We start from the raw sequence: 23,180 nt of genomic DNA, 5'->3' as shown, positions 1-23,180 counted from the left end.
ACTGTACAGGAGTTTGGTAAAGCGGGAGATAAATACATTGGAATTTGAAAAGTTGAGGACAAATGCATTGGGATTTGAGAAAGTGAAGGGCTTTTTAGTTTGGGATAGAGGGAGTATTTGTATTTTGTGATTCATGCACCGCATAAATTTAGCATACGGATCCTTTTCGCTCTCTCGATTTTTTAAATATATTTTTTGTCAGTTTTATGAGTACGTACACATGTGCTAAATAAATTGCAAAAATATACATTTACTGTCCCCGACGTGGCCCCATGTCGGTACCATATTTCCACCGAACGGCACCGCGTTCCCACGTAGCAGTGGTGTTTAAGGGTGTTTTTTTATCCATTTCAAAATCCCGAGGTGAAAAACAGTCAGTTTTATCCATTGTTGAAAAATGGACTTTGAGCAAAGTCTAAGACCTAATAATGGGCTTTACCCTACGCATTGATTAACGGTTTACATTTAAAAGAGTCCACATTAGTTGCAACTTTGTTAATCATTAATTCAGAATTGAGATAGTAAGTAAATTGCATACTAAATTGAGAATGCAAAATGGATGTAACAACATATTTATTAATTCAAAATTTTGATTTGTTTACTTAATTTTTAAAAAGAGTTCATAATATTTTCTAGTTGAATGTTTTATTTAACAAAAACTCTTAATACAATGTGTCCCCTTGATAATACAATCTGTCAATCTCCCTCGGATTGTCCAATTAATATGATTACTAGCACAATGCACATGCTTCATCATGATGATAAAAATAATCATTAGTACCGGGCCATGGACACTGTCGCTATGGACTGCATGGTCAAGCATTACTAGGCTAGTAGGCTATGTGGGTGCACCATTGTGGGAGGAGCAGAAGTTCACACAGGAGGCATCGGGGTAGCTCGATGGTTGCGTGTGGCCACCACCGTCCTACACATGCAGCTTCTGCCTATGAGAGTTCTGGACATTGCTTAAATCTCACTCTCTTCCCATGCATCCATACGAGCATATGCCCATATCTCAGCACGCGACAACCAAAACATTACAATTCTTAGTCAGGTACATGTCATGACATGTTCTTAATCATGTCACCTAGCTTATATGCAGTGTTATCATCTAAATCCACCTCCCAAGTTAATCCTTGAAATTACACAATATTTGCTTGAGAGCTTAAGCTCCATAGGCTGGGGCAGCCATGGGGCCAGCATGGTGTTGTTCTTGATGTTGATGTCATCGAGTTTATTTGTCCTAGTAGTCGGTCGGATTCAGTGTCGCGCTGATGTTTGTGTTTGCGGTGGTCTGATTCATCTCGCTCGCGCTCATGGTGTTCGCCGTCCGCTGCTGCCACAATGGTGGCAATGGCAATGGCAATAGCAACGCTGGCTACTCCTACTCATGTGCCATCTTCGTCGCCTCCCTTCTCCTCCTGTCTTCATGGTCACCTCCATGTAAACTATTTCTCCTCTCGCAGCAAGAACCTTGCATATGTTCCTGGTGATTTTCCTCTCTACTAATGACCGCACTGTTGCAAAATTGAGTGTGTTGTGTTGCATGACAATGACAGGCAGGACAAGTTCCATTGGAGGACGACGATGACGCTACAGTTCATCATGAATTAGTTGGAAAGCATGGTGGCCAACCCGAGAGGGTTCACTAGGTTACTCGACACGACAAATGCGATGGCCATGGAGAAGGTCTCCCTCCTGCCGACCTCCAAGGGAAGATTGATGACGTCGTGCGCACGATGGACGCGTCCGCCGATGAGATCCCCCCATGCCTAGGAACTCATGCAAGATCCACACAGCGCTGGAGACCATGTATGCACACGCTCAATAATTTCTCCTTTTTTTATTGGATCGGTCCAGTGCGGGGGCATGGCCCAATGACGTGGGGGTGAAGTCGGCCTAGGCAGTGCGTAGACGCGGATGTAGGCCAATGGCCTATGTGAAGGCCCACGACGTAGCAAGATAGAAATATTCGTATTTTTAAATAGTAGTGATTACATAGATACTTAGAAAAGTTTGGCTTCAAAACAAAGTATAACATGGTAATTATTAACTGTTGAGTTTGGAATCAATTTGAATTATGAACAACAAAATTATGTAATTGAGATGATAAACCAGGTACAACTTTATATTTGTCAATTCCATAATTTAGAACAATGAAATTATTAATATAAAAGGTAACAAACAAAGTAATAGTGCTAATCATGCACAAATTATTCTAGTCACCCATTTTGAATTTTATTACATATAACTCCCAATAAAAAAAGTCCATGTGAATGTGAAGTCAGCTAGTAGTACAGACAATTTTACCTACTTCTGATGCACGTTGTCGTAGGATGAACCCTTCCGGCGGGAGATCATGGGGTCTCACCTCTGAGTTCGGCTCAGGGAGCACAAGAGACACTACCGATTCATTTGCGATGAAAGCATTAGCGCATCAAGGAAAGATATAAACAAAGCAAGTATAAATGCTAGTGTCCTACTCATGCAATGTTCTTATGTTTTTATTTTTTTGAATGAATGTTCTTATGTTTTTAGCTGAGTGCAAATGCTAGATCTTCGATCCAAGTTCCAAGGGGCCCTCCCCTCTCTACCGGAATGGAATACCATGGAGCCTCAAAGGGGATGGCTATCAGGTGGCGATGGAACCAATGATGCTAAATGTAGATGGACTACTCAATGGGGTCCGTGTGATCCATGTGGACCGCATGATGATAAAGTAGATGTGCTGCCAGTTATTGGAAGTCATTTTGTTGTAGCTCTGAGAGTGATGATATGCATGTGATTGACGGGAGAATGAGGGTGTGTCCATATTTTTCCATACCTACCCACGGAGTAACAGGGGGCCATCTTATCTCAATAAATGTTGTGGTGTAGGGCAGAACATGCCAAGTTGTCATGCACGTCTGATGTCAAGTACACGTTGGATTAAATACTATATGTAGAGAGGGTTCTTTGCTCCGAAGCATTCCTTCAAGGGGCCCCACGCCTCAGTGCATTAACGCTTATCTGCCTTTAGAGTAGAGGGATCAAGGCAGCTTGAACCCCCCCTTTTTTTACTTAGCCTGGCTAGCGTAGTTTGACTAAATATTTCATCATCTTGTTTGCTTGATGAACAACTTTCTGCTAATCCTTCTAGGGCACCACAAGCCACCTACGGTGAGGGGTCCTTGATTCCTACATCACTGGCATACGTATAATTATTAAAAGATAGAAAGCTAGTACCACCTTTGGTTTTTAATAGATGATATTATTGGCTTTTAAAAATACATTTGTAGGTTTTCAATAGACTATATTGTTGCACTTTTAGAAATACATTTGACAAATTATCTTATTAAAAAACTTGCATAGTTATTATTTTTTATTTTGATTTTAATATATCAGTAAATGCATTCTCAACATAGCTTATCTATATTTGCATAAATATTTAAATAAGATGAATGATCGATGTATGCTAAAACAGAGGGAGTATTTAAATTTTACTCCAGAAACCAAATTTGTTTGCTAAAACAAATTCAATGTATTCATAGCGACCTAAAAGCTAAAACAAGAAAATAAACTTCGATTATGCTTATAAGAGCAAGTACAATAAGCTGGCTTAGCTGGCTATAAAACTATGCCACATCAGCTTATTCCTATGTGGAGGGGAGAGAAAAGAAGAGAGAGAATAAAACGGGTGACTATTCTATAGCTAGGCGAAAGCGAATTTTTTAGGCGGTATGGATCGCTTTCAACTAGCCCTAGAGAGTAAAAACAGATTATGGGCCCACACAAGCACAGTCGATCCATGCCTCCATCTCCCTCACGCATCGCACACCCTCCCTGTTCCCGTTTGCATCGCACTCCCCTCCAAATCGTGTTCTTCTCTCCTAGCGCCGCCACCCTCCCCTCGACTACCAGCGCGAATCGTGAATCCTCCCCTCGACTCCCGCACTTCTTCTCTCCTCCCTCCCACGCTTCTTCTTCCCTCTCTCCCATGTGGCTCCCGCCCTTCTCCTCTTCTTCCCATGCTCTCTTTATGACAGAGAAGATTGTCGTTGCCCTGTTTTGTGGTTTCCGATTTCCCTCTTCCGCCGGCCAATGAATCGATGACCGCCTCGACCACAATCGCGCTCCTATTCCACCTTGTATAATCTCTCCTGCCCCCGCGAGAAATTTATGCCTAAAAACCCTAGTTCCCCATCACCAACACCATGTCTCATCGGATGAAGAGGGAGGTGGCGCCGCTTCCTCATGCTGTCGTGAGCTCTACTGGTCCTATCTCGGTTCCTACACCGCTCGCAGCACCGTATGCATATGGAGGTCTCTGGTTCCCGCCGCCACCGACAGCTTGGCTTGCTTCGCCACAATCGCAAGCTAGGCCTAACTCTACTGCTTTCTATCTCTGAGCATGGCTGTGTGAACACAAAATTAAGTTAAACATGTTCCAAACAGGATATTGTTTGTCTTTTTAATTAAAAAACCTATAGATTATGGAATAATTAACTTTTTGCTACCGTTAGAAATGATGCTAACATATTTGCCACTGGGCCCACATGTCATAGACACATGAGGGCCCACATGTCATAAACAGCGGATGGCAAATATGTTAGGTGCCATTTTTAAGAGTGGTAAAAAGTTAAATGCCCCATAGATTATTGGGCTTTCGCGGTTAGCTCTTTGTATTGGATGAGCGCATGTTTTTTAACGCTATATAGAACACCATTTATAAACCGAACAACCATTTTCTTGCCATCTCATACATCTGTCTTTTGTTTTTCAGCGAGATGATGTTATTTCAGGCAATGGTCATATGATGCAATGGTTCAGTCCAGGGTTTATCATGGATTAGATGAAGAAATCGTTATCTCAACTGTTGGACAACTTATTTATGTATTTTGCTTAATGTCAAATTCTTTGAGTGATTTTTGGATCTGTAAACCATTAAGTATGTTTTGCTTTATCCTCAGCAGCACTCGTCGGTTATTTAGACATGCAGTACCCTGTCGTTCTGTTTAGACCTGTATTAGACCTAGAATGACATTATCCATTAATCTACTTAATCTACTTAGTTGTTATGGTATTTCAATTATCTGCTATTGGTGCGCTGTATTTTTTATACTGCAAAGAACTACTCTTGTTCATCTCAAAACACAAACTTGGTTGATGTGATCTGGAGCGTATGCTCGCTGTTAGCTCTTTGTGACTAGTTGTAATAAACAAATGTTAATGCCACAACAAAATGAGTACAATGATACACTTCACTCTTGATCATATACATTGACATGTGCTAGTTATACTTAATTATTTAATTTATGAGATGTAGCTAGCCAACAGGTAACCTATTGTATCAGTAGTTGGCTTTAGCACTGGCTATAAAATAAGCTATGGCCAGCAACGGACTATACTATTAGCCTTACTCTAAACCAAAATTTAGAGTTAATTTAAAGATTTTTTTTACCGATATATCAAGTTCTTAGAGAAATACTAGGGGCGTTTGTTTCTAGGGACTTATTTTTAGTCCCTAGTCATATCGGATGTTTGGACATTTATTATAAATAGTAAATGTAGACTATTAATAAAACCCATCCATAATCTTGGACTAATTCGCGAGACGAATCTAATGAGCATAATTAATCTATGATTAGCATATGTGATGCTACAGTAAACATTTGCTAATTATGGATTAATTAGACTTAAAAAATTCGTCTTATGGATTAGCTCTCATTTATAAAGTTAGTTTTTTTATTAGTCTATGTTTAATACTTCAAATTAGTGTCCAAACATTCGATATGACATGGGGCTAAAAAGTTGCCCCATCTAAACAACCCCTGGGTTCCTGTAACTCTAGATACTACTAGATTCTTAAAAACATTTGACTTCTTAGAGCAAGTTCAATAATATAGCCAACTACTAGCTCTAATTTATCTATAGTCAATTTAATAGTCAATTCATACAATAATTATCTACAAAACATCAATACATAGTCTCACATGTCATACACATATTTTGTGTTGGAGCCCGTGTGCAGCTGGCTACAAATTAATAGCCCATCACTCTTCTCTCTCCCTGCTTATCTCTTTAAAATATGTTTATAACTAGTTTATAGCCTGCTATTGTACCTGCTCCTAAGAGCAAGGTCAATAGTATAGCTAGTTGCTGGCTCTAAAAATTTTCCATGTCATCAACAACTATCTTATAGTTAACTTTATACAATAAGCTATCATTAGTGAAATCACTCAAATATTTAATATTTGCATGAAGAAATCATCTGTTGCGATCGATACTAGGAGTTATCTTTGTAGCCATTTTGTTACACCACAAATGCACAGAGTGATTGGAGAGGGGAAGACACACCAGATCGCATGGAGAGAATATCACACTAGATCTAATAGGGCTGCTGTGGGGTCCATAAAATATGTTTCCTAGAGCTACTGGCTACAAGCTAGCTGCAATGCCTCTGCTATCTATGGGCGATATATTAGTTGCTCACTCCATTTTCTCTCTCCTCAGTTCTCTCCCCGACAGATAGAATATTAAAAAACACGTGAGAAGCTGGCAGAAGCTCCCAAACAAGCCCCGAAACCCTTGCCATTCCCGCAATCCACTGGTTCCTTCTCTTCCACGCTACACCCCGCCCAAAACCCCCCGGAACCTATCGATCCCACTCCGTCCCGCCGCATCGATCGCCGGCGGTTGGGCCGCCTGCCATGGCCTCGCCGGCGCCGCCAAGCGCCAGCCATCGGCGCCGCTCCCTACCGCCCTCACCGGCGGCCTCCTCGGTGGGGTCTTCGCCTGCATTCCCGCCCCAAAAACGGCACAGGTCCGGGCGTCCGCCGCCCCTCCTCGGGTTGGTCTGCGACGACGGCTTCTACCCCGCCCTGGACCACCACCCCTCCTACAAGCCCGCTGTCGCCGTCGCTCGCAAGGCTGATTTCGAGTTCCACTTCGTGCCGGACGTGCCGGATAGGTCGTGGGGCTGGCTCCCCCTCGACACCCGGGACGGTCGTGTCCTCCTCCGGTCCAAGTTCTCCGAGTTGGACGATGATATCGACGACGACGTCGTCCCAAATCCTCGCTTCCACAACTACGCCGTCTGCGATCCCTTATTCAAGCGATACGTGCTGCTCCCATCCATACCCGACAACCTCACTGCCAATGAAGAAGGGAGCCTTGTTGATTTTGGGCACTGCCTTGCTGCTTCTCATGAGGATGAGGAGGATACTTCATTCAGGGTGATATGCGTGGCTAGGTACACCACCAAACTGGTGGCTTTCGTCTTCTCTTCCGTCACTAGGCAATGGAGAATCGCTGCATCTTCCAGCTGGAGTGCTTTGGGCGCAGAAGAGCCCCCTAACCGCTATGGCCTGGATTGCTTCGACTGTGTTGATGGCTGCTTCTACTGGACGGTGCCATGGGTGGACAAAATTCTCGTGCTTGATGGCCTCAAGATGGAGTTCTCCATTATCAACTATGCTCACCGTGTGGAAGACGGCTTGCGGGCTTGCGTTGCAGTTGATAGAGAAGGAAAACCTGGGATGCTCACAGTCGGTGAATACATGGGGAATGGAAAGTTTCGCCTCTCTCGCATCGCAAAACAAAGTGACAGTGAATCTCCCAATGAACGCCTGTCGGAGAACATTATAGAATTGCCCAGCTACTACAATGAGTACTTCACCTTAGGTGCAGCTGAGGGATTTATATTCCTTCGAGGCATTCCTGGAGATTAGAAAAGAGAAGATTCTTCGTCGGAGGATTTTTACATAGAGCCAGAAGAAATCAAATATTATTCACTGGATGTCAAGACTGCTGAATTTGAGATGATCTGTGCTATGGACATGGACAAGTGCTACTTTGATGTTTGCCTGTACTTCCGCTTTGCACCACCATCAGCAAAACTATGTGTTTGAGGTGGTAAGCTTGCTGTCATAATGCTTATCAATGTGGGGTTCTTTTATATTTATTTTATTTATGTTACCAGTAGTTTGCTATCTAGTTGTTCATGTAGAAGTTGGTTACTAATTTTGGGGTGCACTCAGTTTATGCCATCCTCAATGTTGCAATGTGGCTTGTATGCTGATGCCTGTCTGGCAATTTGCTAGTGGTATATGTTATGCATTTTTAGATGGTCTTCTAGCTGTTAATCATCCTGTTCTAGTATGCTACTGCTGCCTGTTTTGTTCTTTCTGTCACAGCATCTAGTTTCCATGCATGTCATCCTGCCAAGACAACCAGGCAAATAGAAGACATCAATTATTCAATTTTGTTATAGGAAAGGTTGTTTATCCATTTTCTGCTTTGGGATAACATGCTCCCAAGTCAGTTAACTGGAAAATGAATATTTTGTATCCAGAAATTGATTGAAGATAAAAATAAGTTAGAACTGTCATTAGTGTCTTGAAGGACGTGAACCTGCATCTTTAGCTGGAAAACTTTGTTCTTGCAAAGTATAACAAACAGAAAACTTCTGCATTCTGCTTGCTGTTCAGTACCTGCCTCTTTTATAAATAAACTGCAACGTAGAAATTTTATCATAGGTCACAGTGCCATTCCATTCCCAAACCTCCGAGTAGTCTTCCACATTATAGCACGTACACTTGTACAGTTGTACATCCTTTTTCTACTTTACCCATTTTATTTTGGTGTATCTTTTGTTGCTATTTCTTCTATAAACCTTTACCATCTATCTGTTGTGAGCTCCAGGTTTTGTCTACTTGATCATATCCTACCGTCCTATGGTTATCTCAATATAGAAAATAATTTTATTAGAAGTTAAAAGCGCAAGAGATATGTTGGTTTCTTTGAGTTGGTGCCTGTTCTTGTGTAGACTTCCATCTTACCAATTTCAAGTTTGTCTGTAACTCAGGCTCATGGTCTGTTTATTACCAATTTCTATTTTGTTACTATTGTTTAGTGGCGAACTGAAAACATGTGGCTTATAGTGAGCTAGTAGTACCTTATTTAAATCAATCTTCATCTTACCTCGAGCTGAATTAGCAGGCTTGCCGAAGCTCAACCTGATACCTTGCAAATGATCCCGGTAACTAGACCCCTTGGATTTGGGTTGGGACCCTTTTGAGATTTCCTGTAAAATCTTGGCAACATATATCTTTGAAAAATATATAGGACATTTATGGTACGGTGAGTGGATTTATCAGGCATTAGGTGAAAGTGTGAATTTTGTAAAATTCCTTTTTGCATCCACGGCTGTTGTCTGTAAGTTCTAATTAAATTTGTCTGCAGGGATGAAACCGTTGCTTTTGGGCCCATACTCGTGCCATGCATCTGTACCAGTGAGGGGAAGTGCAGGAGGGTCAAAATGGTGCCTGCAGTTCTGCTGACTGGACGTTCTCGAGCATTGGGCTATATTTATCTGAAACTAATCAATAATGTAGGTTGGTATGCACGGTATTAGGTTGATATAAGCAAGACATGTTGCTAGCAACCTGACTTTCTGGAACACTAATATGTTAGTGCTCTAGGACTAGGAGTATTATTCTGTACTGGACAAGTAATATGTTAGTGCCGTACTGTTATTTTGTGCTTAAATGTGCGACACTGTGATATGGAAATGTGGTGTGTTGCGTATGGCGTCAAGATCCTCTGCCTCAAGTCATTTTTTTTTCTCGCTTTCTCTAAATGGCCATGCACAACTTATTTTTTTTAAAGATGTATGCAGCGCTTATTGACTGGGCAGAAGCAGAGCGACAGGAGGAGAGCTGCGGACAGGGTTCAGGATCCCGCGATGGTTACCACGGTTACCGTCTCTCCGCGGGGGCTCGGTTTCGGTTAGGCGCGGTAACCATCTGTAAATTTGAGACAAATTTTAAAAAAATAAGTATATTTGTGGAAAAAATATATGATATAGAAATTGATTTGTAATGATGTTTGGTGAAAAAAATGATGAAAAAACTAAATTTATGAATCAATGAAACCGCACAGCTTTAACCTGAAACCGCGCGGTAACTGTATATTTTAAATTTAAATTTTTTAGATTCAAATTTATCATGGTTTTCATGGTTTTTGCAGTAACCGCGGGTGCGCGGCGCTGTGATTTTCTTGAGTTGCACGGTAAGTAAAACCTGCCTGCGGACAGAAGAGCTTTTGCTGATCCATTTTGTCCGAAGATATACCATCCGTTGGATTTTTGGGCAAACGATCCAGATTTTTAGCCAGAGTGGAGAAGATCCGAGTCCAACCCTGCGCGGCTGCGCTGCTGGTTTGAGATCTGCGGCTCTTCCCGACCATCGCAAATGCGCAATCCACATGGCGTGCCGTACGCAGTCAATCCAGGCCGTCCGTTTTGTGCATCGACGTGCGGAGAAGCAAGCGCACTGGGTAGCAACCAAGCTCAAGTGCGTGCGTGACCCACGACGCCACGTCACACGCATCTCCGCTGCGGCCGCCTCGCTCTCCGCCGGCCGGCCGCCGCCCGCCATGTACAGCTCCTACTCCTCCGCCGCCGCCCTCGCGCTCAGGGCCACCGCCAAGCCATCCTCCTACGCCCATTCCACTTGCCACCACCACCACCACCACCGCCACGGCGACGGCGAGTGCCACCAGCAGGAGCTGCTCCCGCTGAACCCTCGTGCGGTGGTGGGGCCCCGGTTTATTCTCGATGGCTACCTCCTCCGCCACTCGGCTCACCTCCTCCTCCTCTCCGCGCGGCTCCGGCCCCCACCCCCGCCGCATCCGCCCCCGCCCTGTTGCCGCCGCCGGAGTGTACCGGCCCGCGGCTGCTGCTGCTGCGGCGGCGGGAGGTCCATTGTTGGGCACGTTTCGTGGCGATTGGATCCGCGGGGGTGCCGGCGGAGCGGGCACGGCGCTGGGGGCTCGGATCTCGGAGGCGTTTACCGTCGACTGGAGGCGCGTGGGTGCTGCTGCGGCGGCGGCGGAAGGTTGGATCTCGGAGCGAGCTGTGGGCGGCGGGGTGCGCCGAGGCTGGTGGGGAGGGCGGTGCGGCAGGAGGTGTGGGAGTACGAGGGTGGCGAGTGGCCGCACGCAAGTTGTTCGGTGGAATGCCACGCTGACTGGGAAGACGAAGAGGAGGATTGTGGTCTTGTTCGGTGGGAGGCGCCGAGGAGGTTCCATTCCAGTAGAAGAAGATGGGAAGAGGACGGCGGTGATAGATGTAGGGATTGTCATCGGAGGAAGGATGCAGAAAGCGATCACTATGGTGAAGATGAGTATAGTGGCCGACGAGGGGAGAGGAGGAATACGAATGAGAGGCATGGTAGGTTTAGAGATTCTGACCAGAGGAGGAGGGATCAGAGGGACTACCATGATGATGATGATTATCTTGAATTCAGGCGATGGAAGGAGAGGATGGAAAGGAGAGACGCTGAATTTAATGATACGGTTACCAGGAGGCGAGTTGAAGATGGAAGATATACCGAGGATGACAGGGGATATGATCAGAGAAGAGAAAGGAGGGATTTTGGATATGAGGGTCCAGTTGATGTCAGGAGACAAGGAGCTGGTAGGTACACAGAGAATAACCAGAGGTCTGATGGGAGAACAGAGAATAGGGATTATGAAGTTGATGTGAGGAGAGAAGGAAGGCACCGTAGAAATGATGATCAAAGATTTGTTACACAACACCAGCAGAGAACTGATGATACAGAGGAGGAAGATGCTTCACTGTTGGAATCACGTCGTTGGCATGATGAAGAGTATGATTATGATGATCATCGAGACATTGCTGAGAGGAGGTACTACTCTGGGAATAGGTCCCAGAAATCTGCAAGAACATCTGCATTGCATAATGATGAATCTAACAGGGCTTCGAGCTCAAGGAACACATTTGATACATGGGTTACAAGAAACAAGACAAATTCAGCCTCGAGGGTGCGGTGGCATGATAATGAGGACAGTCGAGCTGCGCGGACATCTGAAGAGAGAGACCAACGGTATTCTTCCTCAGTGGGTCGATCGTATGATGAGAAACATGATTTTAACCAAGACGATGCGCAGCTTGTCAGAGTAAGAGAATCTAGGACAGGAACACGAGATGTCAGGGTTGTAACTGAAGATGATACCAATTTGGCCTCTAGTTCAAAGAACACCTTAGTATCAAAGCACCGTAGCACTGTAGATCATAAATCAACAGTACGGAAGGATGACTCAAGGAAGAGCACGGAGCTATCAGAAGTCAGAGGTACCAACACTGAACATGATTCAAGAACACAAAACTATCACCAGGAAGATAGTCAAAGGTACATTGAAAACATGGGTAGTGACACTAGAACACAGCTTGATCAACATGATGAGGTGGATCAACAGATGGTTGCACTCACTGACTCACGGAGAAGGTCTGAAAAGCTCACAGATATAAAAATGGATAATACTTGCGATGTTAGCAGGACCTCTCTCACACAGAGAAATTATGATGAAGTGAACCAGATGGATATTGATGACAGATCTACTTCCGTTCACAATATAACTCATATTACAAGAGACAAGAAGAGGTATGTAAATGAGCAGGTAATACATGAAACAGACATAGATATGCAGAATGTTAGGCATGTTGATGTTTCCAAAGTTCAAGCTAGTGATATTTCTGTATCTAGGAATTCACAAAATGCTTTGGAAACTAGATCTGATATCGCAAATAGCCAGCTAGAACAGATCCATGCTAGCAATAGTCCTATGGTTGGAGACCCACAAAGTTATCTGGAGGCTGCACTGCACAACCAGGTACAGTCAACTTCAGCTACCAATATTGTTAACACGACAGCAGAGAAGCATGGACAAGTTGAATTTACTAAAGGTAGTACCAATAATGCTGTTATAGTAAGTATGTCTGAAAGTCATATGCAAACAAGAATAAAAGATGAACTTCAGTCAACTTCACCTGTAAATACTATTAGCAGTGTGCAAGAGCAGATTGATCTTACTAAAATCCATACTAGTGATTCCACAGTTATTAGAAGTTCCCATGGTCTTGATACTACAAGTGGTCAAGTTAGTAGAACTTCAGCTACAAATTTTGTTGACAGGACAAGCAAGAGCCAAGATAAGAGGGATCAGCAAAGGACACAAGTTTCAAGTCTAGACAGAAATGATCAGTTAAGATCCAAATTTTATGAATCATCCAAGGACACTAGAGAAAGTCTAGCAAGATTGAAAGAGACTGGGAGATTGATGGAACAAAATGTGGGTTTGAACTGGCATCAGGGAGGGTCAAGCAGAATTTCTGATGACACAGATATTGCTACTTTGGAAATACAGAACACTGAAGATGGAGACAGATCATCTATGGTAACTGTTGACGTGGAGAAAATACCAATGATGATTGGAGGAAGTGAACAAGAAGTAACGAGTGATACTACTGCAGGAAGCAGCATACCGAGTGGGTCGAGTGCAAGACAGCCTGTGAATGATAGCGTATTAGAATCAGCTGCGCGATTGGAGAAATCATCTACGTTTCATGTTGGACAGTTTGTTGGTGAGGTCCGCAAAGGAGTCTCAGATGCAGGTACTACTTTAACAAGGAAAAGTGACAAGTCCATAATGGAAGGAACAAGATCATCATCTAGATCTAGAATGAGGGGGCCATCAGATGAGATGTGGGATGTCCAAAGTGCTACTTCTCAAGAGACCTTTAAGACTGCTGATAAGGAGGAAGGTTCCTCAGTTGATGGAGGTACTACCTCGACTTCTCAGACACCCATGAATGAAATTGCTCTTGCTAGAAAAGTTCACAAGTCGCTCTGGGCTTATGTTGCAGATATAGTCCGTCTTGGTTGGATTCAACGTGGGGAATCTCATGACTCTAGCAGCAACAGATCAGTTAAGAAAAGTTCATCAAGTAATTCTCAGAATACCGATGGTTGGGTTTCTAGCCAGGAACGTGATAATGAAGGCATACAAAAGAAAAATGAAAATCCTAAATCAAAAGATCAGTATCTGATGAAGTCACGCACTGGAGAATCACTAAAGAGAGAAAGCTTACCTACTGGTTCACAAAGTTTCCAAATATCAGAAGCTGGCAATGTACCTCAAATAGATACATCTGAAGGAAACTTTATATCCAGAACTTCTAAAGACGATGTACACATGACAGCAGAAAGAGAAAAACAGTCAGATGTGGCTGCATCAACAAAACAAAATTTGGTTGGAGGCTTTCCTGAGGACAGCACAACAACATTAGATGTTATGCGAGAAAAAATTCTTGAACATGAAGCTGCTAGTTCATCCGTGATCATGACAAAGGGTTCTACTGACAATGACACTGGTAAAGGTGCGATTGCTGGCAGCACCTCTTCAATGCCCATCAGCGCAGAGAGAGTTGGTTGGACCGCAGGTTCAGATGACTGGAGATACTATCCTTCAGGTGCTATGGCCCCATATCGTCATCCTCATACCCAGGTAATGAAGCCTCATGAAGATACCTCAGCTTTTACCCTAGAATCACCAGAGTTGCCTACTGGTGGTCCCACAAGGTTTGAAGAGAAGATTATTGTAGAAGAGAATCCTGAAATTATCAGAACTGAAGGGAAAGATGCGGAATTTAAGAGGAGAAAATTTCAGAGAAATAAGCAGGTAATGAAGGAGACCTTTGATGAATGGGAAGAAGCATACCAGCGAGATGCTGAACGGAGAAAGACTGATGAGTTATTCATGAGGGAAGCGTTGCATGAAGCTCAGAGGGCTGCAGATATGTGGGAGGTGCCAGTTGGAGCAGTGCTAGTACAGAATGGAGAAATTATTGCTCGTGGATGTAATCTGTAAGTAGTACTATCATATTCTGTAGCTAAATACAGGTTAAATGAGTCAATTTTCTTATGTCTTGTCTCTTTCGTGTTTTCAGAGTTGAAGATCTCAGGGATTCAACTGCACATGCTGAAATTGTTTGCATTAGAGAAGCTTCTAACAAACTTAAGACATGGCGCCTAGCGGTATAATTTTTTACATCCTATGAATTTGTTTTCTGGTTCATAATTCGGAAGCTTTGAAATAATTGAATGACCTCTTTTTTTTTTTAATGTTTCCTTTCTAAACATTATCCTGTTAGTTTCTTTCTCATGAAAAATGATCACAAATTGGATATTTGGTATGAGGATGGATAATTGATAATGCATAAATACTTCTATTCACTAATTAGCTTGTTCTTCAGACTTGCCTAGTTCTCTTTTAAAAAAAGAAGTATATGTGCACAATCACATATACTTCTTTTTTTAAAAGAGAACTAGTAAAGATTACTGCTTCCCTTCCCAATTCGCTTTTTTTTTGAAGTATAAGCTATCCTTTTTGTGAGGATTCCTCAGATCCTTTTTAAATGAAAGGTTTTCATGTACTTTATGATTATTAAATGGATTAACATTTTGGGGTCCAGTTCATTAGAAAATCTGATTAAATTTATTTCAGGATACAACGCTTTATGTAACACTGGAGCCTTGTGCCATGTGTGCTGGTGCTATTCTTCAAGCTAGAGTTGATACGGTTGTATGGGGAGCCCCAAACAAACTTCTTGGAGCTGATGGCAGCTGGGTTAGGTATGGGTATTCAGTTTGCTGTGAAACTTCATAATGAATCATTTTCGAAGTTCTTTTTCCAATTATTCTGATTCAAAATCTTGATATAGTATTGAACTTTAGACCACACAGCTAGTCATTTAGAGGAATAACTGAATATTTTTCAAACTGGTGCAAAACATGTCTTTATTCTGCAATTTGGAGCGGTTTAATGGGCTACATGGCATTCTATTCTTCTGGCATTCAACTGTGCGATGTATTTTCCTGAAATATCTCTGAACTGTTCCCACATGCTGCAACCCTTCTATACTCTACAGGGAAGAGCTGCCCAAGGAGGTGGAAAATTCCCTTCCATGCTCTCCTCCCTGGCCTGGCAGTTCTAGGTCTCTCTTGTGTCAAAGCCAGTAATATCTCAGCATCCCACAGTAGGCTACAGTATCGTTACATCCAATAATAGCCACACCACCATGGCTAGCTCGTCCTACACTCTTATACCTCTGTTATGTACTCCATCCGGTCAAAAATATTTGTCATTTAGGACAAGATTTGATCAAACTAATAAAATCCTAACAAACAATTTTATGTTAAATTAAATTTATAAAACCTAATATGTTTATGATATTATGATAGTATTCTTCGAGGAGAATCTATGTATATTATTTGTTTTGTATTAAACTAAGCAGTTAAGAAATAATAGCATGTCGAAATTTTAAAAGTTTGACCAAATCTTGTCCTAAATGACAAATATTTTTGACTGGAGGAAGTACTCTGGTTTTCAAGCATGCTAGTAGGGGTATGGAGGGGAAGTCAAGATAATGCTTTTGTGAAAACGACACGCCAAAGTTCTTTTGTGTTTGCTTCGCTGGGTTAAATGTCAACATCACCTCATAATTTAGCATGTGGCTACCCTACCCCTAAAATACCAGCTGTGATTATAATTTCACTGGATGTAAGCTGCTGCATGTTATGATATAGGGGTTTATATGCAAATTTGTGAAAGTAAAACAGAGGGTTGGGGGGGGGGGGGGGAGGTGTCAATTGGTTTCTCCTTCTCATAAACACGAAATATGGTACATAAAAGCTAGCTTCTGTGCGGCTGTTTTATGAAGAAATTGGTTTGATGATACGTAGGTAGTTCAATTAAAAATGGTGAAGCTTGTTACTCTTATGACATGCTTCTGGCTGTTTGGGTTGTTAAGCATTTCAGCATTCTTTTGTACAATAAGAATTCAAGTGAAAATCATTTTCCACTTGTCCAAGCAATTCATGAACACATTTAAATTCTTAGTATTCAATGTAAAACTTTATTTACATATGCTTATATTATTTAGAAGAGTATTTAGAAATGGCTGCCTATGTTCTTCAACGAAGGACAGTAGGAGAGGCCTGTAAGATACACATATTGAAATAGAAAAAGAAATACCTAGTTACATTTCATGGCACCTCTCAAAGATTTTGGAATTATTGTTGGGTACTCCAGCCAAGACAAGAATACTCTCAACTACAGGCGGTTAATTAGGTTGTAGAATTTTTAGCAGGCTGACTTGTAACATGTGAGAACTTCCAAGTGGCGAGGGAAACTTCTCAGTCCCATATACTTCATTCCCCACAAGTAGATCAGAAAACTAAGTCAATTGTTTTCTTTTTCACTTGTTTTATAGGCTTTTCCCTGGTGATGTTCAAACAAGCACTTTGGATTCAGCAAACCCAAACCAGGATTCTGGACCTGTCCACCCTTTCCATCCAAAGATATCCATAAGGCGTGGCGTTCTCTCCACCGAGTGCTCAGAGATAATGCAGCAATTCTTCCATTTGAGGAGGAAGAAAAAACCTAAGCCGGAGTCCCCACCTCATGCACACCAGCCAGGGCGCAATCATCCAGTCAAGTTCTTCAGTAAGATGCATCACATGTTTGGCACAATCTTCTGTATTTAGAAGCATTTCCTTTTCCTTCTAAATTAATTTGTCACGTTAATTTCAGTCCCCTTTGTTTTGTGTGTGCTCTTTTTCCCCCCTGTTTCTCCTTGGTGCACTGAGTTTGCTGTATAATGTTAGATGGGCGGTAATTTGGGCCGAGGAAACCACCATCAGTTTTCGCTGGCTTCGTGTGGTACTGTGGTTGGTTGGTTAGACTGTAGTTGTACATTAATATTCCACTCTGTAAGCACCGATTCTGTGGTGGTGGTTTTCCATTTTATTTCTCTTATCTTTTTGGGAGGACAGAGGAAGGAAATAAATTGTGAATAACAGGCCGGCATATGCAGTCTGCTTACTTGGAGATTGTTTATTTAGTTAGTTGCATCATCGAAGCTGATAAATAGCTTTTGGCCTTGCAGTGGATGCATATCTGAACTTACGCGTTTCTTGCATCGATAACTGACTCTTGCTTAAACTTGGATTCATGCGTCTTCCGCTGTTAACAACATGTACTCCCTCCTCTGTCCCTAAATATTTGTCGTCTAAATATTTGTCGTCATTGATATTTATACATGTTTGACTATTCGTCTTATTTAAAAAACTACATAATTATTAATAATTTTTATATTATTTTATTTATTATTAAATATATTTATATATAGCTTTATATATATTTTTTAAAAATTTGACTAAGACGAATAAATAAACATGTATAAAAAGTTAATAGTGTCAAAAAAAAAAAAGTAGTGACGGAGGAAAGGGAGTACTACATTGTGATATACTGTTTATTCTTCCCAGCAAACTGCCAATCCCTTTGCTAATGGCGATCGTGCGTGAATTCCCAGGCAAATCTAGCATGACAAATTGGTGATAAGAGCATGTTCAAGACATATCTAAAATTGATCTCTAAAACCAAATTTTGAGAATTAGACTAGAAAATATATCTTTAATAGGTTACTAAATGTATTCATAATATTTACTCATGTCTAGATTTAGACTTGTATGGTTTCTAACGTAAGTTATTCATTTTTAGATTTTTATTGGAGGAGTGTGTAATTTTATGTCCAGTAATTTTTTAAGATGAAGCAAAATATTACTATTATCGTGAAGATGCTCTGACTCGGAGTGGTGATTGGCCGATTTTCTTAAGCGGTGGTTAACCAGTGCCATACTGCCGTGCACGTCTCTGCCTACGTCCGTGAAGTCGACAAACATGCTACAAGCAGCAGATCATATAAGCATCTGCATAGAAGAGCATCTTTGATAGATGATTAAAAAATAAATCCCAAAATTTATTAGAGTCCTAAATAATAATATTTCTAAAAATTACCTTCCACTTCAATAGAGACCTAAAAGTTAGGTTGTTGGATTGTTCCTCTTCTCTCCTTCCTCATGGATTTGTTCACCATCCATTGAATCTAGTATATATCGTACATGGTCCGTGGATGGTCGTATGTGTTTAAGAAATTAGCAATAAACCACTCTTGAAGCTTTCTACAAGAATTAATATATTGCTTGGGAAGTCCCGGCAACTAGTTTCTCGTCGACAGCAACTAATAGAAAGTTCGCCATTGCCTTGAAATCACCCTATCTACCCTTATGGCTAGTGAGTACACTATTAGCCATAATTGGGGTCAAAGGTGTCATCATACTTCTCAATCATAGTTGGCTAGTTGACCTGGCTTAGGTTCTTCATGAAAGCTAAGACTCCGTCGCCAAAATTGCCATTCAAGTTTTGGGAGATGCTCCGTGCTGTGAGGAACAATGTCTGTGGTATGCCTACACGCTCGATTGGTCATCGCTCATGCTGCAGCTACTCGAGTATTCGATGTAGATCATATTCAACGTTATGGCGTAGAAGTTCTTGCTTAGCCTGTAGTCGTTGTTTCTCTCTTTCTCTAGTCGGCGTTGTACACATACATACATTGTTGCTTGTCCTCAAGTTTGCGCCTAACATCAAAGCTGATCGGTTGTCATTCTGAGTGGTTTGAACTCGGGGTCTTTCTCCTAGTCGGCACCCTCAATCGGGGGGATCTGGAGGATAGGGCTTCCGACCAGGCTACAATGTTGTTGTACCAGGACTACAGGATCGTCATTGTCGTCAACATTTCCTTCGTCTTTTTGCACTGATTGGACCATAGAGTTATAGGAGTTGCTCCATATGGTGTCTAGCAATGCAGCTGCCGCATCCACGTTGTGCTTGGGTGTCTTGAAAACGTCGTGGCCATCAACTTGTGTTCGAAGAATGTCGCGCTGCACTCTGCATGGCATGTTCCTCAAGTCAGTGTGAGTCTAGGCCTCACGACTCCTTCGATCTTCCTCTTCTCAATGGACACACTCCTCTTGACGCTTCTCCTCTTCTAGTCGGGCAACTTCATCTTCTCTTCGGTTCCTCTTGGTTTCCCAAACAGGGATGGCCCGAGAAGTAACAAAGATCTCTTTGGGGTGATAAAACTTCATGTACTATTGTTGTTGCTGATGTGTTAAAGTGGACGGTCTTATGGGCATCATCTTCGTATCAAGCGGTTCTGAGCCTAACTCGATGGACCGAAATCTAGATTGCATCGATGCTTGATCTAGCTTTGAAGAAACTTGATGAGAAACCTCCTCATTCGACTGGTCTAATTTTGAGTTGGTGAAAGAAAGTGCCCTGAACTTGTTGGCTTGCAAGCATATCCCGCCGAAGTTGGAAGTCTATCTAGGGGTGAACTTCGTCGTCATAATCTTGGAATTGGTATCGTATCAATCTTTAGTGATGAATTCTCACTCAACCCCTATGTGGCACACCAACTGACAATGTTCTGGGTCTGCGGTAAATATATGGGTTGGTAATAGAGGACTTGAAGATTGATGGTACACAAGGAACATGCTAGATTATTTGGTTAAAACCCTAGAAAGGCTTTGTAGTGAATACATTGTGTGAATTAGTAAAACCATCATTCTTAAACGACACCCCTACATCTCCTTATATACCGAGGATAGGGTTACAAGAGATGGGTACCGAATAGAATACGATCCAACATCTACCATAAGAAAACTAATCACACCCGACTGGTTATGGAAACCCAGACAAAGAATACTAAGCTTTGCCATATACCTAGTCAGACAACACACGGATTGCTATCTTTACATCTATCTCTGTCTATCGGAACCCCATGTCCTATATAAATATATACTCCCTCTGTCCCAATATACTTGACGTTCTCCGTCTCCTCCCTTGTCCCAGAAAGGATGACGCCCTACGATTTCCAGGTACCGAGCGAACCAACGTGTGGGAGAAACTATGCTGCATGTGGGCCCAAGCTACTGTGTGTGTGGGCCTGTCTGTCCCCCTCTCTCTCTCAGGTCTGCCATTTCACAGATTAAATGACGTTGCTGCTGGAATGATTTGGGGGCAAATTTGTAATGTTCACTTGGGCTTATTTTGCCTTCACCATCCTAGAAACGTCAAGTATAATGGGACAGAGGGAGTACAACACACATTTATACCTCTGATCGTATATCCCACATATATACAATACACATGTATACAACTATATGCATATTAAATTGATAATAGATTCAAGAATTCAACGAAATTTAAGCAATAGGTAGGTTTATAAACCATAATAAAACGAAATACATAAATAGAAAGTGCGTAACATAGAGCAATACATAAGAGACACTAGACAACACTAGTCATAGCCCTTGTCACGTCGTGGGAGTAGGAATTATAGTTGAGTATTTTGTTTTTGGGTTGGGCGTGGGGCTTGTAAGAAAAAAATGGTATTTTTTCATATTCATAAACAGTAGTTAGTAGAATAATACTGTCTACCAACAAAACGGTCGGTAAATAGCAAAACTATTTCTATACTATTTACCATTTCTGCCAACTCATTTTTATTTACTTCGGTCAATGATATTTGGAAACGATATGAGATAATTTCCATTACCACTTTCACCCCTTTTATCTATCCCAAGATTCCCAACTAGAGGCATGATGTCCACCAAGACAAAGAAAAGGAGCGACAGCCAACCATACTATATCAAGATATACACGTTTATTTCTTCACTTTTATTCTTTGTTGGAACCACACGCATAGACACGATCGACGGGTGGAGGAGATCGAGGCGATAGGAGCGATAGGCAGACAGCACTAGGTAGAGATGAGTGAATGGATCCATCATAGGGCGTCAGGCATAGTACTTGACGATGCTGGTGTAGTTGGTGAGCTTGTCGTAGTAGCGGTCCCAGATCATGAAGCCGCCGTAGTTGTCGGCCTTCTGGGTGGACGGGGCCACGTCGTAGTACACGTTCTTCGGGTGCACCCACCCGTTCGTCGTCTCCGACGCCGTCATCCCCACGTAGAACCGCGTCGCCGGGTACGCCGCCGTCCACTTGCCCCACGCCAGGTGCCAGTACGCCTCGCAGTCGCCGTCGTCGTAGATCCGGAGGTGGATCCGCTCGAAGATCCCCGTCGCCACCGCGCGCCCCAGGTAGCCGCTGCCCGGGAACGCGCACCGCGGCGTCGCCGTCAGGTGCAGCGGCTTCCCGGGCCCGCCGCGGATGTTGTGCTTCGCGAGCTCCAGCGCCAGCACGTCGTACCGGTCCGCCGCCGTGCCGTGCTCCAGGAACAGGTCGACGCCGTCGAGCCACGCGTCGCCGAAGGGGCGGTGGACGCCCGCCCTGGACCCGCCGAGGTAGGCGTCCCAGAGGTAGTCGAAGAGGTCCAGCGCCGAGCGGTTGGACGGCAGCGAGTAGCCGCTGCCGAAGCCGCCGATGGAGAGCGACACCGGGACGCCGATGTACTGGCAGTGCTTGATGTCGTCGCCGACGCCGGCGATGGGGTGGCCGGAGAGGTCGAGGCTGTACTTGCCGTGGCCGTAGACGTTGAGGAAGGACATGATGACCATGGTGTAGAGCCCCGAGTCGCAGGCCTCGCGGAGGGAGCCCTCGTCCTTGTTCCGGCCCCAGAAGACGGTCACCTGGCCGGTCTTTCCGGCGGCTCCGGCCGGGTCGGCGAGCAGCAGGACGGCTCCAAGAGCCGCCACGGTCAGGAGGGAGCTTGCGAGCGCCATTGCTGACCTTGACTGATCGATCGTGTGTGAAGCTACTACACTCAACTCCGCTAGTTATATATAGATTTTGAGGAATGGAGAGAAGTGGAATTCATAATGCAACAGATAGTTGAACGGTTTTTTTTTTTTTCCTGAGCTAGCTTTTGCTGCTGGTGGTGGATAGTGGTAGCTAGCTTCCTTTTGCACCTCGCTGTTGTGCTCAAATATTTCAGTCTAAATAAGACGGTTTATTAATAATTTAAATGCGATTTTTATACGTTGTTAGAGATCCAGAAAGAATGAAAAATAATCTTTAACTAAAAGAATCTTAAAATTAACTTCTAATTAAAATTTTCAAATTTAAAATGCTGTTTTTGGCTTACAACGAAATCAAGGATGGGTGCCAATGAGAATTGAGCGGTGCTTGGTTGGTTAGCCACGTGGGCGCGCAAGCAAACCACACACGAGTTCAATTCCTGGGATCGCAACTCGCGCATCTCACCCGAGGATTTTTCCCCTCACACGTGTGCGCACCCTAAAATTCTAGATGTGTAGTAGCGACGCGTATGCGTGTGTGTACGTGCGTTGTAGTATGTGTTCGTGTGTGTCCCGAGTTATACCCTTCCAAAAAAATAGGGTTACGATAAATCAGACGACTGAGCATGTTTATCTAATATCCATGACGTGCGTGGATATCATCGGTGACAGCTCACCAGGCTAATATGCCGAAGCGAAAAAATGACGTCCATTATTTCTTTAATATATTAAAAA

The 23,180-nt window shown here is 43.0% G+C and overlaps 2 protein-coding genes and 1 pseudogene across 2 annotated transcripts; 2 read left to right on the top strand and 1 right to left on the bottom strand.

Annotated features, from left to right (window-relative positions):
• Positions 1 to 6,689: 6,689 nt before the first annotated feature.
• On the top strand, positions 6,690 to 9,566 carry LOC102706487 (annotated as a pseudogene).
• An 801-nt stretch (positions 9,567 to 10,367) lies between these two features.
• Positions 10,368 to 17,808, top strand: LOC102706765 (tRNA(adenine(34)) deaminase, chloroplastic). Its single transcript, XM_040524842.1, has 4 exons — positions 10,368 to 14,708; positions 14,792 to 14,879; positions 15,349 to 15,476; positions 17,117 to 17,808. Exons 1-4 carry the CDS (start codon positions 10,417 to 10,419, stop codon positions 17,388 to 17,390), a joined length of 4,782 nt encoding a protein of 1,593 aa, XP_040380776.1. The 5' UTR covers positions 10,368 to 10,416; the 3' UTR covers positions 17,391 to 17,808.
• A 3,256-nt stretch (positions 17,809 to 21,064) lies between these two features.
• On the bottom strand, positions 21,065 to 22,602 carry LOC102707042 (xylanase inhibitor protein 1-like). The gene has a single exon (XM_015838100.2). It carries the CDS (start codon positions 22,428 to 22,430, stop codon positions 21,546 to 21,548), a length of 885 nt encoding a protein of 294 aa, XP_015693586.2. The 5' UTR covers positions 22,431 to 22,602; the 3' UTR covers positions 21,065 to 21,545.
• Between the last annotated feature and the right edge of the window lie 578 nt (positions 22,603 to 23,180).

This window comes from Oryza brachyantha, chromosome 6, assembly GCF_000231095.2.
Source record: "Oryza brachyantha chromosome 6, ObraRS2, whole genome shotgun sequence".
NCBI lineage: Eukaryota > Viridiplantae > Streptophyta > Magnoliopsida > Poales > Poaceae > Oryza > Oryza brachyantha.
The sequence above is the reverse complement of the archived record's forward strand: the minus strand, read 5'-3'. Positions and strand labels throughout refer to the sequence as shown.